The sequence below is a fragment of the Lycorma delicatula genome, chromosome 8 (assembly GCF_047948215.1).
Source record: "Lycorma delicatula isolate Av1 chromosome 8, ASM4794821v1, whole genome shotgun sequence".
Lineage (NCBI taxonomy): Eukaryota > Metazoa > Arthropoda > Insecta > Hemiptera > Fulgoridae > Lycorma > Lycorma delicatula.
The window spans coordinates 138,796,752-138,817,251 of NC_134462.1; the positions used below are offsets into that span (position 1 = coordinate 138,796,752).

The window sequence follows — 20,500 nt, forward strand, 5'->3', positions numbered from 1 at the left end:
TTTGTAATTGTGTTAGATACTTAGAATTATCAATCTAATGTATGCAAACACCTTGAAGGAAGCTAGATCAGTCATAACCATCAACTGGTAACAAAACGAGGTGCCTGTGGGACATGTTTTGGGAGGTTCAATGGGGTGCACTTATATTTCTGCAAGTAATCGTCCAATTTTCAAAATAACAGGGTATTTGTTAGTAAGTTGAAGGCTAACTTTTGCATGCATCAGTTACATCGATCTAAGAGATCACTGTTTTTCAGAGATGTTATCTAAAAATGAAAAATTATTTATTAAAATGTGTAAATAATAAATAATCTGATATGTTGCTGCACCTCTCATTTGGGCCACTAGATTCTCATGCACTTTCTTACAACAAGCCGCTTTTCAGTAAAGGTCTTATTGAAAATAAGACAACATATCATGAATGATTCATAATTAATGCCAAGCAAAAACTACTAAGATAAATTGATAAAAATTTGTATACATGTTCTTACGCCATAACTACACACTAGAAGGGATTTTTTTAAAATTCAGAGTTTAAAGGGGTAAAATAGAGTAACAATGAATTTACTATTTTTTTTTAATTTCTTTGTAACAGTTAAAGGTATCGGCTAGATTTTTTAATGTTCATGCAAATATCTAAAAACCAATTTTTAGATTTTTTGAAATTCCAGGTTTCAAGGGTTAAAATGAATTTTAAAATTTTTTTGACACTGCTATTTTTTTTTTTTAATTTCTCTTTAAAAAAATAATAAATTAATCTGATTTAAGCTGAGAAATCTTTATGTGAAACCAATTTTTTTGATTTTTGAAATTCAACCTTGAAAGGGGATGAAGAAAGGTAAAAAATATTTTGAGCAGTGATTTTAAATTTTTCCAATCCTGACAAACAAGATATTGAGTAGATTTGGCCTTGGAAATACTCTAAATAAATATTTAAAAACCATTTTTGGGTTTTTTTTTATTAAGGAGTACAAAGGTATATGGCGCTGCGGCTCAACTAACTCAGCCACTGCCACCATTACTGTATGTGTGTGACTGGCTGTACCTGGCTCCAATTACTTGACTAAAAAACAAAATGATAAGATTGACCACTACAGGAAACACAAGTAACCATATAGCGTGAGCGAAGCTGTAACATGAAGCTAGTTTAATTATAAATTGGAGAATTTTTTATATTGTTACAAATACATTAATTTTTAAATTGAAAAATTGCTTGCATAAGGTCTTTTTTGACTAATTTATAGTGGTATTTAAAATGCCACACCCTTAAAGTGATTGGAACCCATTTAATTTTGTAAATTCTTTTGTGAATAGCTGTGTTTTATTTTTTGTTCAAGAAATATATATATTTGTTATTGAATTGTGTTACCCATTCTTGTTGAGTTTAACCCAATTATCAGACATCGAAATTCAACAAATAAAATACATGACATGTGTACATTAATTGCTATGCACCTCCACTTAATAGACAATATGTTATTAAAATACAGAGAAAAGGGGAAAAACAGAATTATTTATATATATATATATATATATATATAAAATTGAACCATAATAGCTTTGCATCATCCAATAGGGTTCAATCGCAAATAATAATAATTACACACACACCTATTGCCAAAAAAATACAAACACTACAAAATTAATAAAAAAAATTTGCTATTTTACCTCATAGGATGAGTTTCTTAAGCAATATAAGATTGCATAACTATACTAGCATTCAGTTTTGTTAGTCAGTTTAAAGCTCAGTAATTTGTGTAATCACATTAAAATCAAGATTTGTATTACTTTGTTCTCCAGTTAGTCTTACGTATTACTGTACATAATTTCAAATCATTATTAAAAGTTTTCTTTAAAAACTGAAAATTTTTTAAAACAAAAACTAAAAAGAAATAACCCATTTTTAACTACTTTTTAACTTTAATTGGCTTTAGTTGGTTTTAAACCCACCAACGTTTTCATTACTAGGTATTTTAATTTTTGTATTAAGATAAATATAATTTTAAAATTTGTGTTAGTCATTCCTGTTGAGTTGAATCTAATTAAATGTCATATTTAAAAGAGTCAACAGATAAAGTATCTAGTGTATTTAATTGTTATGGACCTGCATTTACAGACAATATCTTATGTAAATTACAAAACAATAAAAAATTTAATCGGCTTGAACCTCAGTAATTTGGTTCATAATTATGTTAAAAAGAAGACTGTTCGTACTTTCCTCCAATCAAGTTTTATGTATTAACACGCACAATTTCAAATCATATTTCTTCTAAATCTGAATGAACTCTAAAAATGTACCCACATCTGATTATTTTTTTACCATTATTTAAATTTGTCTGAAACATACAAAAAAATTGGAAGTCTTAACTTATTCTTTCTTCATTGTTCTTGCAAAGTTTGAGTATTTTGACAAACATTTCCCCAGTTATCAACCAAATTTGTTTTATATGCATAATTCACCATATACAATTTTATAAACCCTGGACCTTTGTGAGGAAACGTTTGTCAGTTGTTTAAATTTATCTAGTTCTAACCACAGTGAAACCTGGATTACTGGGATCTCAAGGTACCTATCATTTTTTCTCACTTGAAGGTTCTCCATTTCCCAAACAACCAGGTTTAAAATAACAGTTCTCCCATTCACAGAGGCCTCCACTAAGACAGGTGGAAATTAACACTTTTTTCATTTATAGAGGCAAAAATATTGAATATACGAGGTGTGTGAGAAAAGAGACATTGGTACTACTGCGAGCGATCTGGCAATGCTGTGTCTACCAGTTTGTTCATCCCTTCCACATGCTCATGGTTGTGTTATGAAAATGGAGCATCGGAATTTAGAGCGACGTTGTGCAATCAAGCTTTGTGTTAGTTAAACTTGGCGAATCTGCGAGTGTGACCTTTGAAAAGTTGAAACAGACCTATGGGGAATATTGCTTATCAAGAGCACAAGTTTTACGTTGGTGCAAATCATTTTTGGAAGACCGAGAACATCTACCTCGCTCAGGGAGACCTTCAACTTCAAAATCTGACTGAAAACGTTGAGTCTGTGAGGGTTCTTGTGAGATCAGACCGTCGTTTAACAATAAGGATGATGAGTGAACAGTTAAATTTAAACACTTTCACTGTACATCAAATTTTGACACGATTTGGACATGCGAAAGGTTTGTGTGAAATTGGTGCTGAAAAACCTCACAACGGAACAGAAGGACAATCAAAGAAATGTGTGCGTTGATCTTCTTGAGAGGATTGACAATGACCAAGAATTCTTCAATCGTGTGATCACAGGTGATGAATCTTAGATATTTGAGTATGACCCTGAAACAAAGCGGCAAAGCGAAGAGTGGCACACTCCATCATCTCCTCAACCGAAAAAATGTTGATGAGCAAATCAGAGATCAAAACCATACTGTTTTGCTTTTTTGACAGAAGGGGTATTGTGCATAAAGAATTTGTTCCTCCAGGACAAACCGTCAATCAAGTGTTTTACAAAAGCATACTTGAAAGGCTCAGGAAAAGAGTGATTCGCATGAGACCAGACATTGCAGACAAGTGGTTGCTTCATCATGATAATGCTCCGTGTCACACGGCTGTTTCCATCAGGTAATTTTTTACCTCAAAATGCATTGCAACAGTTTCTCAGCACCCCCTAATTACCTGATTTGAGTCCTTGTGACTTTTTTCCTTTTCCTGAAATTGAAACATGTCTTAAAAGGACGTCATTTTGGAACTCTGGAGAACATTCAAAAGACTGTGATCGACAAGTTAAAAACCCTACCAGTCGAAGTCTTCCAGTGCTGCTACCAGGAGTGGGAACGACTCCGCCGGTGTATAGCTGCCCAAGGGAACTACTTTGAAGGGAATAATATTGGTGTTTGAAAAAAAATAAAAACTTTGGTAAGTAAAAAGGCAGTCTCATTACCTCGTAAATGTTTATTTTATGTATGTAATGCAAATATAGTACTTTTATTCTTTTTATGAATTCCAAAAATACAAAATAAATATTTAAAATACTTATGTAAAGTTTCTAATGCTTTTCCTGCATCATGCTTTGACACACTTTCTGAACACCCCTCAGAACTCTCCTCTTCTTCTTCTATTTCCAAATAGGAGGAAGAGCATTCAGAAACAATGTCATCTTCAGTTAGCTCCTCCAAAACTAATAATTCGTTATCAATACGCAGAAAATCCTTGGCGGCTGGTCTTTTTCGTTGCTACTAATAATCCTAGTCCCATTCTTCAGGTGTCATTCCATAGTTCTCTTCCTCCTCTTGTAAGCCTTCACATTCAAAGATTTCTGTCACTTTGAATCCTGATTTTTTGAAGCAATTTGCAATGGCATTGCTTTCTCGTAAATATTTTTGAAAACTATATCGTTCATTCTCTTAAAGCCCTCCAGCCGTTACTGCCACAAAAATTATCAATATGGAGCCTATTAGCAAATTCTCGAGTCTTCTCTTTAATCATCGGATCACTTTAAAGAATCTTTTTTTTTAAACACCCCCAAGAAACCAGCCCATGCTGAAAAGCTTAACACAGTCGCCTCAGAATATGGTGGCACCGCAGTCTGCCCTCCCTACCTTGTCTGTACTCGGATATCCCATCAGGGTCTCCCATGCCTTCTCGAAAACATACTGATCACCTCTTCTGGTGATCAGAATGTTTCTCCGCAGGGGAGCTATCCTTCGCTGCATCGACACACATTTCACGTACCCTTCAAAGTTATGCGTCCCCCCATCCACACCTCGAGGAGCCGCTGTGCCATCATCGGGGAGCTCTGACCCACACACAGCGACCACATTTTGTTTTTTAATACATTCCTTGTATCCCCTTCATTATTCCCAATTTCCGTACCCCAGCCCCTCGTCCCTAAGACATAGGTACTCCATCTTGCCTTACTGCCTGGCTATTATAATATGTCCACCTCCCTGGCGGCAGCCACTCAAAAATCCCTATATATATATATATATATATATATATATGCAAACAACTTAAACCTATAGAATTACACATATGATTTCCAATACGATACTCCATGACTCATCCTTACGTATTGGCTTACTTGATCAAAAACCTAACCTACACAATAACTATAATAATCTTTGCACCGTCTACAGCAGCATGGCGCGTAATATATCTTGCCCATACCCAACTGGTGCCATACATGATCCACATAACAAAACATTAATACTACAAACACTGAATAATACACAAAACCATGAATAATACAAATCCATTGAATTGCACAAGATAATACATCATACATAATACTATGAATCTAACATAATTAATGGATATTTTACAATACAATAAATAATACACTAAACAATACATCATAAAGTAAATACTACGATTCATGAATAATGCACTGTACAATAAACATAAATACAGTGGATACTATATGATATTCTGAATAACACGATGAATACAAAATACAATAAATACTGCATAATACAATGAATGTACATAATTACTGAATATTATATAATAACATAATAATACACAATACTAAGAAATACATGATAAAGCGAGTACACACAATTCGTAAATAATACGCACAACAACAGTACATAATACAACGAACAATACCTGACACCATACATAATTCTTTATAATCAACAAAAGACACCATCAAGATGGACTCGTACCTGTCCTCGATCCCCCATGCATTCCCATAACCCCTCATTACTTGTTGTGCCATTTCCCCCTTGACGTCAGCAATAGAGCACTACACACAATATCCCCCCCCCACATGTCCCATCAGTATACCTGGCATAGCATATTCAAACAACAACATAAGCAAAGACACAATACAACAATTCCTAACCTAACAGTTCATTAACAAATACAAAAATAAAACACATTTCGATGCCTCTGATATCGAAGGCCATATGCACGTCAAGGGTTCCTTGTGTCTAACAACGTTATCTGGTGTTACAGCCATCGGAATCTGATGTCTCTCATTCTCCCACCTGACACACTCGAACCAGGTGTGTTCGGCTGTCAGCTGTCGCATAGAACCTGCAACTCACCATTCTCCTCCTCTTGAAGCGATGCAGATAGCTATCAAAGTCCCCCATGGCCAGAAAGTAGTTAAGTGAGGCAGTATCCAACTTCACCATGCCTACGCCCCACCCAAGCACTCACGTCCAGAATCAGACGCATAGTCCACCATCCTACCTGGCTCGCCTCCCACCGTTGCTGCCAGATGACCATGATCTGTGTCCTTGCATTCTCTTTGCTTACACATAAGTGATCGGATCACTTATTGGAATGTTTTTATTATGTATCTGCTTCATCCATGTTGACAGACATTTTTCAAATTCAGGATACTCTGCTGATTGTATTCGTTTTAGTTTTCCTTTCTCTTTAGCACACTAAGAATGAATCTTCTCCTTTTAAATTATTGTGTAGAGAGTAGACTTTCGTACATTATACTCCATACAAAGTTCATCATGCAACTTTCCACTGTCATAAGCAAACAATAACTTTAGTTTATCATCATCAGCTGTCAATGAATTGCACTTTGGTTTCAACATTTTGAGGACTTTTATTCACTTGTTTATCATAACAAAACCTTAGAGCAATGTAAAGCTAAATGCGTTTGAAAGAAATTCAAATAAGTTTGTAACAAACCTGTTCAGACCAATATTCAAAATGACAAATTATTAATAATTGTTTTACTTATTCAGGCTGTTAAGCTAAACGGTCCCACTTTAAAGGTAAAACTCTAAAAAATCTCGGATAAAGAGGTTTAATGATTCCCAATAATAGAGGTATTTCGATGCAGAAGTGTTGGGACCTCATTGCAAATCTCAATAGTAGAGGTTTTTCACTTAACCAGGTTTCACTGTATTTTAGTCAGGCACAATTTAAAAAAAATTAAATAGTGAGTGTTCAATTCGATTAACTGAATAAAAAATATCTGTAGTACTCATATTATTACTAGACCAATAGAGGTTTCTCCCCTTTCATTATTTTTTATTGTAATTATGAAACAAGTAATAAGCTTCAGAACTACCAGCAAATATGTAATTAGCATAACAGTTGATGCAAGCTGCAGTACGTAAGAGAATCAGTCTCAAAAATATCTTATGGAAGTTTATATCATTTATTTAGAAAGTGAATCACAATTTTTGTAGCGTCATGAACATCATTTTGTGATGCAGAATCTGATGGTTTTATATGTACATTTTTTGTTACTATAATTTCATTAATTATTTTTTACAGACTATTGAATTTCCTTCTTTAAATCTACAGAAAAAGATTAAATCTATGCAGATATTTAGATGTAATACTGATTATGCAGAACAAGGAGACAGATTAGGTATCTGTGTGAAACAGTTGGATCCAAAGCAAATTGAAAGAACTCTTGTGTGTTCGTCTAATTACTTATCTTATATATCAGCTGGTATTATTGATATAAATAAAATTAAATATTTTAAAAGCGATATTAAAACAGGTACAAAGTTTCATATTACTATTGGTTATGAAAATGTTATTGCAAAAATTATACTTTTCTGTTCTAATGATAATAATGATTTTGATATTAACAAAGAATATCTTTATATAGAAAAGTTTTATGAAGAGAATTGTGAGATTGATATGAAAATTGGTAAACAATTTGCAGTACTAGAGTTTGATAGACCTATTATTACCATTCCAGACAGTTTAGTTATAGGTTCAAAGTTTGATATTGATGCATCTAATAATGTATGTCGTTTAGCATTTTTTGGAAACTTAATTTACAGCTTTAGTGAGAAAAATTATTCACATTCTCAATTATCAGTTTTAAAAGTTTATAAAATTAAAGAAAAACATGGTGCTGTTGATAGAATTATTAATGAGTATGAAGTTATTGGCAAAAATATTTTTAAAAAAGATTCTAATATAGAACGTTTTTATGGTTTTAAAGTTAATCTATCTTCTGGAGAACTGGGTGTGATCGATAAAAGTTTTGGAAAAAGTGGTAAAATTGTCATAAGAATACCTAATGGTTTAAGCGATTCTACAATTGTTAATATGAATAAAATTTCAAAAAAGAAATCCAAACATGTAAGTAATAATGAAAGCGATAACAATAATGAAATTGTTGAATCGATCAAGTTTTCAATGACATTTAAAAAGTATAGCTTTAATAAGGATAAAAAAATTGTACAATAATTAATTTTAATAGATTACAAATTGTAATTGTAGATAACTGTTGTGTGTTGTAATTTGCCGATTGAGCAATATTTCAACCATTGTATAGTTTATTTTTCAACAAAGTGGTGATTGTATTTTTATTGGTGTGTAAATTTTATAATTGTATTTAATATATAGTAATTGCTACAGTTATTTTAATTTATGTTAAGTTACAGTAGGTATGTAATCAATAAGAAAATAACATGATGGTATGTTAAAAAAAAGAAGAAAATACAAAGTTGGACATTGTAGATTATATGGTTTTCTGTAATATTATATTTTTCCCCTAATTTAGGACCCATTATCCAAACTTTTAAGGCCATAATATTAAGAAATCGATGCAGAATTGTGAAGCCAGGGGTGTGTAAAGTGAGGACCCGTTAGACACATTGCGCAAGATCTGGCAGAAGACAGAACAATTTCAGAACATTTTATCTATCAAAAAGGTTTAGGTCATTTCAGTAATTAATCCTGCAGGTTGTTTGAATTGCTCTACAGAACATTTTGAAATTTCTCACTCTTGATTTTATCAACTCTCTTTAAACTAATACTATTTGTATATAAACTACCAAACATTCTTTGTATGATTTCATCTTCTCTTTTTACTGTATACTTACATCACCATGGATTTGTCATAACTCTTATCACTAAAACACTAAATAAAAGTTATTTTTTTAGAGGAAGTTTTATCAGAAAAGCAGTAAATTTGTATGTATTTATGACATTATTTTGCACAATTGTTGTTCATGGTTATTACATTTAAGTTAAATTATTCTACAAGGTACCCAGAAATTGTCGCAGTACAAGTAAAATCACAGTATTTATTCAATATGTCCTCCATCAAATTCCATACAGTATGCAGATAGAATTTCAGTTTGTTTAACACCCTAGGATCATACTGATTGTCTATGGCATAACATACATCTTCAATCCTGGTGTGTAGGTGGGCCACATTGTGAATTGTCATACTGTACACTTGTGGCTTCAGATGGTGGAGCTCTATTTTGTGTGAACAATACAGGATGCTCTCCAATGTGGGCATCAGCCAAGCCCATTTATAAGCATTTGCAGGTACCTTTCCTTTTGTTGTCCACATTTCTTTTAAAAAGTATAGGTCAATGATACAATCATTCCAGTTACCACATCACCTCACTACATAACCAAAGCCCTACTAGATTGACTCGTTAATTACATTGTTTGAGACATTTACAGTTGCTAGTATTAAAAGTAGACAAGGTGTAGGGCTCATGCTTCTGTGAATTCTGTTAGCTAGTTCAGAAGGCAACAATGTAGAACAGAAGAGAGAAGATGTCTGAAAGAAGCCTACAGCAAAAGCGCAAAGGCTGAGTTAAAATTCACTGATGTGAATGTCTATCAAGGTGTTTAGATCGGTTACATCTCAAGTGAGGTCTGGTTGATGACTGTCAGTTAGAGGATCAAAAGATGATCTTTGTGTTAAACAATAAAGCTCATCAGGGCTAGGAATGGGGGGGGAGGTGTAGCAACCGGAATTGTCTCACAAGGTGGGTGTCATGTTCCCCTACAGGGGTTGGGACGTATAGAGGAATAATATTGATGGAAGTACTCCTGTCTCTGTATCTGTAGTGCAGATCTGTCTGTTGATTTCACCTTTCACGTAAAAATAAGCCTCATCGGAAAACAGTACAGATGATAGGAAATTTGAATTCTCCTCAATCCTATTTAAAAAAAAACACCCACATGTTTCCATCCTGCGATCAGGATCGTGTTGCAAAAGTTGGAGCTTCGACAGGTGAAATGTTTCCTTCCTCAGAATTTCATGAATGGTGGATTAAGGAACATTGAGATCCTGGGCTAGTTTGCCAATGAGTTTTCCCATAGACCTTGCAAATTAAAGTTTTTGTACTCCATTATAATTCAGTGGCCTTTCCAATCAGGGCAAACTGTAACATTGTCTCCTTAAACTTGTCAAGTAATCTTCGCACAGTGTTCTGTGACACTGGTTGGAGTTCAGGATGATGTTGATTAAACTCATTACTTACATCACAATGTTAGTAACCTTCATGGCCACAACAAGATGATTTCTACATGTTCTAACTCTGGCAGCAACCAGACAAAATGAAACAAATATTGAATTTTGTATATGATGTGGGACCTTTTTGACACCAGTTTTATGTAGTTATCATTATCAGCATTGTAAATTGTTTTTTTGTTATCAAACATGTACAAATATTCAAGACTGACAATACTTAAATGAAAAACAAAAATATTTTCTTTATTAGAATTATTTTTTTTAAAAAGTGTGTAAATATGTGCAATTGATTATTAATAGAATTCAGATACATTATATTATTGTTAAAATAATGAATAATTTTTTACTTGTCTAATTTGGTATTTTAATTATTTATATGTTTCTACCTTACTACACTGTTGACCCTAGTGGTTTTTAAAACATAATTTATCATAATCTTTAGGAAGTTTTACTCTTTAAGACTTTAGAGGTTGGCATCCCTATGGCTGTGGTCTCTGCAGCTTTTCTTTCTACTACACATTGAGCTGCTGAACTCTTTACACTGTACACTACATTACACAATTTAAAAATATACCCTTGCTCAGCAACACAACATCATTGTACACGGTTTCTTCTTACACTTACACTCAGTGGTGTTGCGACACCTTATGAAACGCAACCATAATCCAAGGTGGAAACTATTGTGCTGATGGTTGGATGGCTGTACACACCAAGTCTCGATGTCTCTGGGCATTTGGGTGAACCCAGTTGTATTTAGCTCTAGCCTATAGAGCAAGGTGTTGTAGAAATGAAACATCAGAGCGGAGGGTAAAAACCTACTCCTACCACCGGAAAAAATCAGAGTCCCAGACTCAGAATCAGAATCCCTGAAACTGATTCAACCAGACATCTCTTTTCCCTCCCCTATGTCAAGGCAAGTGCCTGTAAATTTGAGCCAGCAGTGCAAATCCTGCAGCGAGTTAAAACAGCTTGTTCAGGTGTTATCTGATCAGGTTGCTTCGCTCACAGCCACTATTTCCAAGCTAACAAAGAATTCAGTAAAAAAGAAGGGTATTTTTGCTGGAAAATCCAAAATCACTTCAGTTAGTACACACCAAATAAAATTCCCACTGCACCAACGCAGCAAGGTACCAAGATACTGTGAAAGGATTTATTAAAAAAATCGTTACCTGGTAAGGTATATCCAGGCTTACCTACCACCGTCTTGAGGTCTCTTTGAGGATATGGAGGCCAATGAGGTGCCCAAAAAAGCTAAACGTTTCCTAAAATTAATCGGTATCAAAAAAAAAAACCAGATAGTATTTGACAAATATTTGCATGCAGATTTTTTTTTTATGTTACAGGAAAATAGTATTTTATAGATGTAAATATTAATCACTGGAACGTTTGCGGTTTCCGTTCTTGCCGAGAGAATATTGAAATTCTACCAAAGGAAGAAAACCTTTCCTCCTTTTGACAGACCAGTTGTTCTCAGTCAGTAATAGTGATTTACCTTAAAGTTAACCACTCAGATGGTTGGTTCGGAAAGCAGACTGGATCTGATACAAGGATTTCTTTGGCCATTGTGATAAGAGTGGTAGTGGAATCGACTAACTTGACAAGTTTACACACTGATTATAGCACAAATGAATTTATTCCTTTAACATTGGGAAAGCTAAGCTGGCCTACTGTAGCCCCTCCCTCTTGGAGGGATGAAAACTTCAGGCGTGCAATAAAGGATTATCGCAGGACTTTACGTAAATTCAGTTGAAGGCCTACAACTAAATTGTTCTGCGCCTTCCACAATGCGAGGACTATTTACCGTCGAGTGTTTCGGTGTGCTAAACGGAGGTACTAAGTCTAGCTGGAGGACGGGGTTGCAGCCTTATCCTTCAACCTCCTCGAACACTGGTCCTGACAACGATAGTTCAGAGGTAAATAGGGGTGACAACCCGGGAGGATATGAACCCACTTATTGCAGAGTTTTTGCAAGCCGGGGGCAGGCATGGCAGCTCTGCTCCTTTGGCCCGTGATATCTTGACGGAACTGGGTGACTTGTCTTCCTATTTAGCGAACTCCCAAGTGTACTTGTGCTGCTACCAAGAGGAGATTATTGGCCCGACTTGAATTCTTCCAAGCAACTTTCACAGCTCTCGTCGAGGGGTTCGAAAATCTTTCCTCACGGCCTGCAGCTCAGAAACCGGCCCGGCTCCGATGCAACCGCGTAGTTATGCTGAAGTGTTCAGGGGCATACATGGAACTAGCCAGTTCTCTAAGAAACCTGAGGTTGCATTTGTTAATAGGGTGGAGGGCTCGACTGTGTCCAGCAGTCAGTTGAAAAGGGACCTCCAGGTTGCCCTTCGGGGTGACCGGAAAAGCCAATCAGGAACATTAAAGAGACCGGCAAGTGATTTGTTGTGGTAGCCGATGACACAGAGACCGTTCAGGCAATTAGAAACTTCACGGCGGTTAAGCGATTGAATGTGAAAATAGACCCGAGGAGAAAGTGTAGGCCCCGTATTATAGTCTATGATATTGACCGAAGAAGATGTCTTGTACCTAATTAGGGAGCAGAACACTGATTTGAATGAAGCCGCCTTCCGGCGGGACTGCAGGTTGGCCTTTAAAATGTGTAGGCGTGATACCCAGAAATATCACGGAGTCTTTGAGGTAAGTTCTAGTCTCTCTCAAAAATTTACGTCCGCTGGCTTGATTTAGGGTCCTGCCAACTAAAACAGTACGTGGATGTCCAAAGACGTTTCAAAAGTTGCAGATATGGTCACAGAGCTAAATTTTGTAGGTTTGCCGTGGTGTGTGCCACAAACGTGACGATTGTTCGCATAGGTTCGAGGCTCCGGCCTGTGCTAACTGTAGGAGGTTGCACAAGAATCATGAGCATCCACTTGTTAATAAGGAGTGTGGCTGTTACGTAAGGGCCGTTGCGCTGTACTTTAATTCCTTAGATGGTTAGGTTCGGTCAACTAAATGCTCAGGGTGCTTATGTAGTCCAAGTTGAGTTAGGTGAGATTGTAAAGAGAAGGAGCCTCGATATTGTCCTTCGGCAGCACCCATATGTAATTAGGGATGATCTGCCAAGCTTTCACAGCTGGAAAAAGTTTTGTGTAGGGCATACCTGTATGTCTGCTATTCTGTGTGGGAAGTCGCTTGATAGTGTCTTTAAACGGCAGGTTTCTGACGCGCAAAATGTTGTGTTCAGACTTGCCATTCGCGGACAGATCCTTACAGTTGTTGGTTAATATTTCCAATATACGGATCCCACCGAGGAACACCTAGCGAGATGGGACCCTTCGTATTCTAGGCGACGACTGTTCTAGCAATCATCGGTTATACTATTCGAAATAGCGGATGAGGGCTGCGCGATGGCATGAGGGACACTTTCCTGTTCACCGGGGGCGCTTCCTGCATAGAAAGGCGGACTGGCCGAAATTCTCCTCTTTGTTGTAGTCCAGACTGGAGATTTTTTCACGAGACCTTGACGGCCTTCAATTAGATGTCCTGGCAGAAACTTTGACTTCTACGAAGGTGGCAACGGCTGAAGCCGCCATTCCTAGAGGCACTGGCCGGGAACGTATATCTGGTTGGTGGTCTCGGAATCTGACAGCAATAAAACAGTCTATGAACCGACTCAATAAGGCTGCGCAACTGGAGGGTAATCCCGATCGGCATGTGGCCCTAACTGCAGACTACCGCAGAGCGAGGGCTAGGTACTTTCATAGCATTAGATCCTCCAAGCGTAATTCCTGGCGCTCCTTAGTTCAGGAGCAAGGGAATAGAGACCCTTGGGGCGTTGTGTATAGAGCCCTTGGACATAAGAGCAGGAAAGATGTCCTCCTGTTAGCTTTGTCAACCCGCGTGGATGTGGTAATTGATAAGGACAGTTTTCTTAATATTTTGCTGAATGTTTTGCTCCCGGATGACACTATGGTGTGTGATGCTTCATACCACCGGCGTGTCAGACGGGAAGTCGCGATTTTCGAGACCGACATACAATCTTCTGAGATCATTGAGGCGGAAGTACGCCAGGTGATCTGTAACAATCACCTGACGTCAATAACCTATTGACGTCAGAATGAAAGCAGGAGATTGAAGACCGGGGCCTTGCGTCTTGGCAGGTCAGGTGGCACGAATCCCCCACAGGTTGCTCAGCGTGTAGCGCCAACTTCTTACTGTAACTCGTGTGAATTTTATCGACAGGTTCAAAAGTTTAGCGTTTTTTTTTGAAAACCTATGTATAAGCATAGGAGAGTTTGACGTTTTTGTGCAGTAAACTGTAAAAAAACTATGTTATTATGACAATTGCTTGTTTTAGTATAACTCTACAGACCTTTGAAGAAGTTTTCTGAAAGTTTCATGAAGATCGAGTGAAGCGTAGGTGAGATATTAATTATTTACTAGACTAGTGTATTTTTCGTATAGTTTAACATTGTAAAGAATTAAAAATTTTTTCTAAGTCTTTAAGACAGGATCGAGCTGATAGATTACGTCACTTGTTTACTAATACGACTTGGCATATTTTCACTAGCTTATTTTACAGAAGGTTTCTGATTTTTCTAAGTGCTAGAGACATTTATATAGAAGAACACATTTCTTCCCATATCTCCGTTGTGAGTGATCCAAAGCCATAACCGTTTTGGATCTGCATCATTTAGGGCCTCCCCGACCCTTACTCCTTCCCCAAAATTTCCCCCCTAATTTTTCCTTCTTTGACTGAAAATTGGAATCTGACCATCATCGCCCCAAAATCCTTCCCACAGTTCTCAAACATTGTTTTTTTTTTATTTTTTGATCCTCTAAATTGGGCCCACTTCAAAATAGACGTGTGGGGTGTCTCAGAACTCGGACTGAGGAGTACAATCCAAATCCATAAGAATTTTTCCTGGACATCACACCAGTATGGAAGAACAGCCAAAAACAGCGCCCGATGTCACATTGTAGCCGATGGAAGTTACATTGAAGCCGTCTGCTCCGGAAGTTACGCCGACACAGCCACTACACCATCGGCAGTTGCCCTGGTCGAGGGACTGCTCCCTGTGTCCCTTAGAGTCGGCAAGGACAACAGAAAGGGCAAAAAGGCCTATACAAATCCGACAATCCTCTACTGAGGAGGAAGAAGTGGCACTGAATTTAGAATACCTTGTTAGAAATTTAGAACGATTAGCATCGAAGCTGAGGATGAGCATTGACAAAAACGTTAAATGAACCATAAAGGAACTGGAGTCAGATTTAACCATAGCAGTCAAGGACCTGAGGAAGATGGCGGACGGCTCCACTTTTGCTGGGAGGAAGCGAACAGTTGAAATCGCAACGATAGTTGCGATAACCTACACACCAGTTGGCAGACTTCATTAAGAAGACTTGGTGGCGGAAGGTCTACCGAAACACGCAGGTCGGGATTCCTGACAGGAAAGAAGGAGCCCTTAACACAGTTGCCGTAGTCAATCTCCAGGGCCGGTTGATCGACAGTCTTGCTGCACGTCACCTTAGAGTACTTTGAGCAGGACTCGAATGAAGTCTGGAAATGTGCTTGTCAGTGATGCAGTGGACGAGGAGATCCCGGTTACAAATAAATTCTACGTGGCTTACGACGGTTCAGAAGACGGCTAGTCGGCTAGTCCTCGCACATGCGTTGATAGGTGTGTTTTGCCTAACAGCGGTGGGAGCCTGGGACCACTTCAAAATAAAATTCATTTGTTTTCTTTGTCTTCTTGCTTAATGTAAACATCTCCTGTCGCATCTTCTTAATTTTTTAAATTTGTTAATGAAACACCTGATTTTAATTGTTGTTAGGATTAATTATATGAATTTACTTTCTTTAAGATGTATTAGCAATATCACTAAATTGTTATTGTTCTAGCTAGACATATTTAAAATGTGAACTTAACTAAAACCATAAATTATTATAACTCATTGCAACGTTTAATTAATGAAATGTAGATAAAAGAAGTGATTATTAACTGGTTATCCGGCATTACTTAATGTATATTGTTTAAACAACTAACAAATTGTTCCGCAGTTGAAATTGTACAAATACGAGAATTCCGTGCAGAAAATATTGGAGTACGAAGGAAGGATCACTAGGTGCAAATACCATATACTTGCACCTGGAGGCAAACTCCCCTACACTTTGAGTAACGACGTTCTTACTGAAGTAACACATAATACGGAGATGCTGATTGTCAAGACACCATCGACATATGCGGACTTGTTAGTCCTTTTAAACGGGGTAGAGTATTGAGATAGAGGTTAAGGAGAACAGGGGGTCTGGTACATTCAAGCAGATGATAATATATTCTCTCTAAAAGAAGGGATTGTCTAAACCAAGACGAAAACTGTAATTCTCAGGATCCGAGACCTTGAGAACGACATCGAGGACAAGGAGATACTACAAGGACTCAGCATAGTCTGTCTTACCGGAAAAACTACAACTCCCAACCAGAGCAGGTTACAGGAAGACAAAGGTTGCGACAAGTCTACTTCCATCATCGCTGGCTGGTGTAGCCAGCGATGATGGAAGTAGACTTGCTACTTAAGTAGCAAGTCTACTTCGCAATAACATGCGAAAAATTCTAACATTCTAATATTAATGGAGTTGATTTCTCTTGAAGTATGAAATACGTTTTTGAAAAATACTTTTAACAACATATTACCTGCTTTGAGAAGTATTTTCAAAAAAATTATATATATTTTTTTTTTTTTAATTATATTTGCATGGCTTCAACATCCACTTATGTTACTGCTCCATCTGAATTTACTGCTGCCGAAGAAGAGAGAATCTAATTGAGTTGTCTTGTGACATACATTGAAAACAAAATTAGCAACATGGAATTACTATATATACTTTTATCATTTCTTACTTGTAAAGAATACCTTTTTGCAGTTCAAAAAATTACAGTGTTATGATCAAGGGTATTATTAAAAACAAAGTTATAAACTTTTAAAAAATTATTTAGTATTTGTTAGCATGTAGGCAGCTACTTCACAGCAGATCAAAATTCACACAAAACTGAGAATATAGCATAGGCAGTGAGCTTTAGTGCTGAAATAGCTTTTAGAGTTTAAATTAACAAACATTCATGTATTATTAAAACCTGATAGTGAATGAATAAATATATTTCTACTTGATGTGGTAGATTTTTACTAGTATTATTACCCAGATAAGATAAATGATATGAGAAGTTGTATATATAAAAAATAGTTAATTTACATTGAATGCATACAAACATGGGATATACATATCTACAGGACTTTTTATAGTGTGTGCCTACAAAAAGATTTATTTGTTTTATATTAATGGTGGTAATTGTAGGTATTTTATTTACTGATCATGTGAATAAAATTTGTATGGACACTAAATAAAAAAAAATACTATAAAATATAAGACTATTTTTAGGTACAAAAACAAAACAGCAATTTTTAGAATAAAACTCAGTTTTCATTAGTTCAGAAAGACTATTTTGTAAATACAGTTAGTCATACAGAAAACCAAATTTCCCATAAGCCAAACTTCACCATAATTTAAATAAATGACTACTACCTAAACTCCATAGCTTACTATATTTATAATGATACGTAGAATAATCTGAAAAAGTGCCTCAATGCTGAAAGAGTTATAAGTTTTACACTTTGTGAAGGCCTATCAATATTAAAACTGTAGGTGTTCATACTTTTAAAAGATCACAAATATTTTAATTTAGTCATATTTGTGGCCAATCCATTCACTCAATCAATGACCAGACCCTATTATTTAACAACAGAGTATGTTGTATTTATGTAACAAGCCAAATTATCATTCTGAACTGTAAGAAGTAATGATGTAACATCTAATGTCTGATGACATGTTCAAGGTGTTACAAGATGCAACATAAGACGAAATACAATCACCTCAAATAATAGTAATACTACTCATAAATTTAAGCTTGATATTTCTAGATTTAAAGTATATCTTCCAGTAAAATGAAGACTCATTCAAAAACACCACAAAGATATTACTCAGGGTTAGATTAACTTAATGACTCTAGAACAAAACTGTTGTTAAGCTCCTTAGACATGAATATGAGTTTAGAAATTGAATAAAATTATGTTCTTTCAATCCTCCTCAAAATAATAATTGGAAGGCAATGTCAAAGAACATTTCAAAATAAATTCAGTTTGCCTGAAGTCTGCAGTAGATGAGATGTGAACACAGTTTCTTTAGCATTTTTTAGAAGATTAATACAGCTTTTTCTGCTAAATCTATGGCATCTACCACTCTTCTCTATGATACATAATTTACATTACATTCTTTGAGCTAGTTTTTGTATTAATATCACTTTCCATAAAAAAGAATGGTGTGAAGGTTTGTTTGTTTGTTGCATGTGTTTACATTTTTGTTTTAGCTGCTATTAGTACAGAGCGGATACTGCTACTGGTGGTGCACTGGGTGACTGCGCTCAGCACATGAATGATTTATACTCCTTGATATAAACGATTTATCTAAAATTATATTTGTGTTTTGGGGATAAAGAAGGAAACAATTGGGGTTAGAGCTGTGTTAAAAAATCACCGCCCAAGAAACGGGGTAAAAATGTTCAGCATTTCATTGTAAAGGTTTTTGTTGTTAGTACACTAAATTCATGAATGTTCTTTAGCTACAATCAACAAAAACATTTAACAAAATCATATGTAATGAAATATAAACCATGTAACATTTTCGCAGCGGGCCATAGGCCCACCTTTTTTCTATTGATATAAAGATGTTAAGAAATAAGCTTTGACATATTTTTTGAAAAAGATGGAAGCAAACTTACAGGTCTGTAATTAAATTTTGTTCTTAATTTAACATACCATACAGAAATTACAAAATACTTTTTGAAAATTCAGAAGATTATGGGAGAAGTTTTCATTGTGATAAATTCACAGCTTTTGAACAAAATGTGTCACATACATGGTACTTGAACCAGATGTATCTAAAATCTCTCCTTCAGTTTATTAACTGATGATGGTCTTGCAATAGATACAGTATTAGTATGATTGCTGGGATAGAAAATTTTATATACGTTCAACTAATATCCCATGACTACACATTAGACATGTTGAGTCCCCTCCACCATTGCTCTCTTTCATCTAATAACCTAGACACAGAATCCACTCCAAAAAACTATACGAACTAATTAAAAGTTAGTTGGAAATTCAGGCGGAAACTTAATTTTTCGATACCTTTCAAAAGCACATACTCGTTGTCGTTCCTCATGAATTTATTTAAAGTTTCCTAAACCATTCAGCCCCCAGACTCTAAATCCGAAACTCTAAAGATGTACGTAGCAAAAGTAAACAGTCCACGGCGAAGGTTTGGATGGTGCTCTCTGTTAGCAGTACCTGTATGAAGTCATTGAAAACCCGTTCCAGGACAAAGAGCCCGAAATTCTGTGGGTATTTGGACGCGACGAACTTTTATACAGATAAGATGGTCTTAAAAGTAATCAGATTTTGCGATTCCTGACTACAGCTTGGCGAGCTTTAAATACTATTGTGGGGAGAAAGACTCTACATAATTAAATTTCAGCTCAAGGTAGTTTTGTGTTGATACAAATAAGCGCCTTTAAATTCTACCGCTAGCGAACCATCTGTTTTGCCAAAACTTATTTCAATATACTCTTTAAAAAAGAAATTATGCAACTTCGGAAATTTTTTACATTTGAAAAAATGAAATGTAAATGTGATTTTTTTGTAAATTTTCGAATAGTTCACAAACCACGTGCACATAGGAACCTACTGAACATTTCCCCATATTGTGTTAGTTGAACGTAACCTATACAAAAGTTTATTTTATTGTAATGTTTAATTTGTATTATTGTCTTGTTCTTAAGTACATCGCTGAATTTTTCAAAGAAGGTTTTTCCATATTTTTCTTAAGTTAATTACTTTATTATCACATTTTGATATTTGTAATTTTCAACTTCTGTAGGTATGTCTGTGCAATACGGCAAACTTTGTTACTTACTTTTAATAGAACATTTTGGGGAAGTTGTGGGTAAAGTGGCAGAAAATTTACAATGGGGTCCAAAACCTTTAAGTTTTATTGTTTCAGCAACAGGAATCTCTACCATAAAGGTATGTTTTCACCGCAATTATGTGAATATAGTTTGAAAGAAAGTTTCACCACATTTAAATTTTTCATCTTTAATATATGTTGTAGTTATTTTAATGTAAAAAAAATGATTTTAAATGTAAAATACACAAAGCTCTTTTTTAAATAATAGTTGTAGTTTTGTGAAAATATTTTCAATATTGAATTTAATAACATTTATTCACTTAAAATGTTATTAGTTA

The 20,500-nt window shown here is 35.6% G+C and overlaps 2 protein-coding genes across 4 annotated transcripts in view; both read left to right on the forward strand.

Moving 5' to 3' along the window:
- Nucleotides 1-8,437, forward strand: part of eEFSec (eukaryotic translation elongation factor, selenocysteine-specific) — a 33,508-nt gene extending 25,071 nt beyond the window's left edge. Inside the window, exon 5 of the mRNA XM_075374129.1 lies at nt 7,228-8,437. Within this exon, the coding sequence (XP_075230244.1) occupies nt 7,228-8,160 (933 nt within the window). The 3' untranslated portion in view covers nt 8,161-8,437. The remainder of the gene's footprint in view (nt 1-7,227) is intronic.
- Nucleotides 8,438-19,939: 11,502 nt separating this feature from the next.
- Polr3C (RNA polymerase III subunit C) overlaps nt 19,940-20,500 on the forward strand; it is a 45,421-nt gene continuing 44,860 nt past the window's right edge. For 2 of the 3 annotated variants that reach the window (XR_012757399.1, XR_012757398.1), the window contains exon 1: nt 19,940-20,281. Coding sequence is in view for 1 of the 3 variants with exons in the window: in XM_075373213.1 (XP_075229328.1) it covers nt 20,138-20,281 (144 nt within the window). In the remaining 2 variants the exon portion in view is untranslated. The remainder of the gene's footprint in view (nt 20,282-20,500) is intronic. The other variant, XM_075373213.1, reaches the window with a different exon arrangement.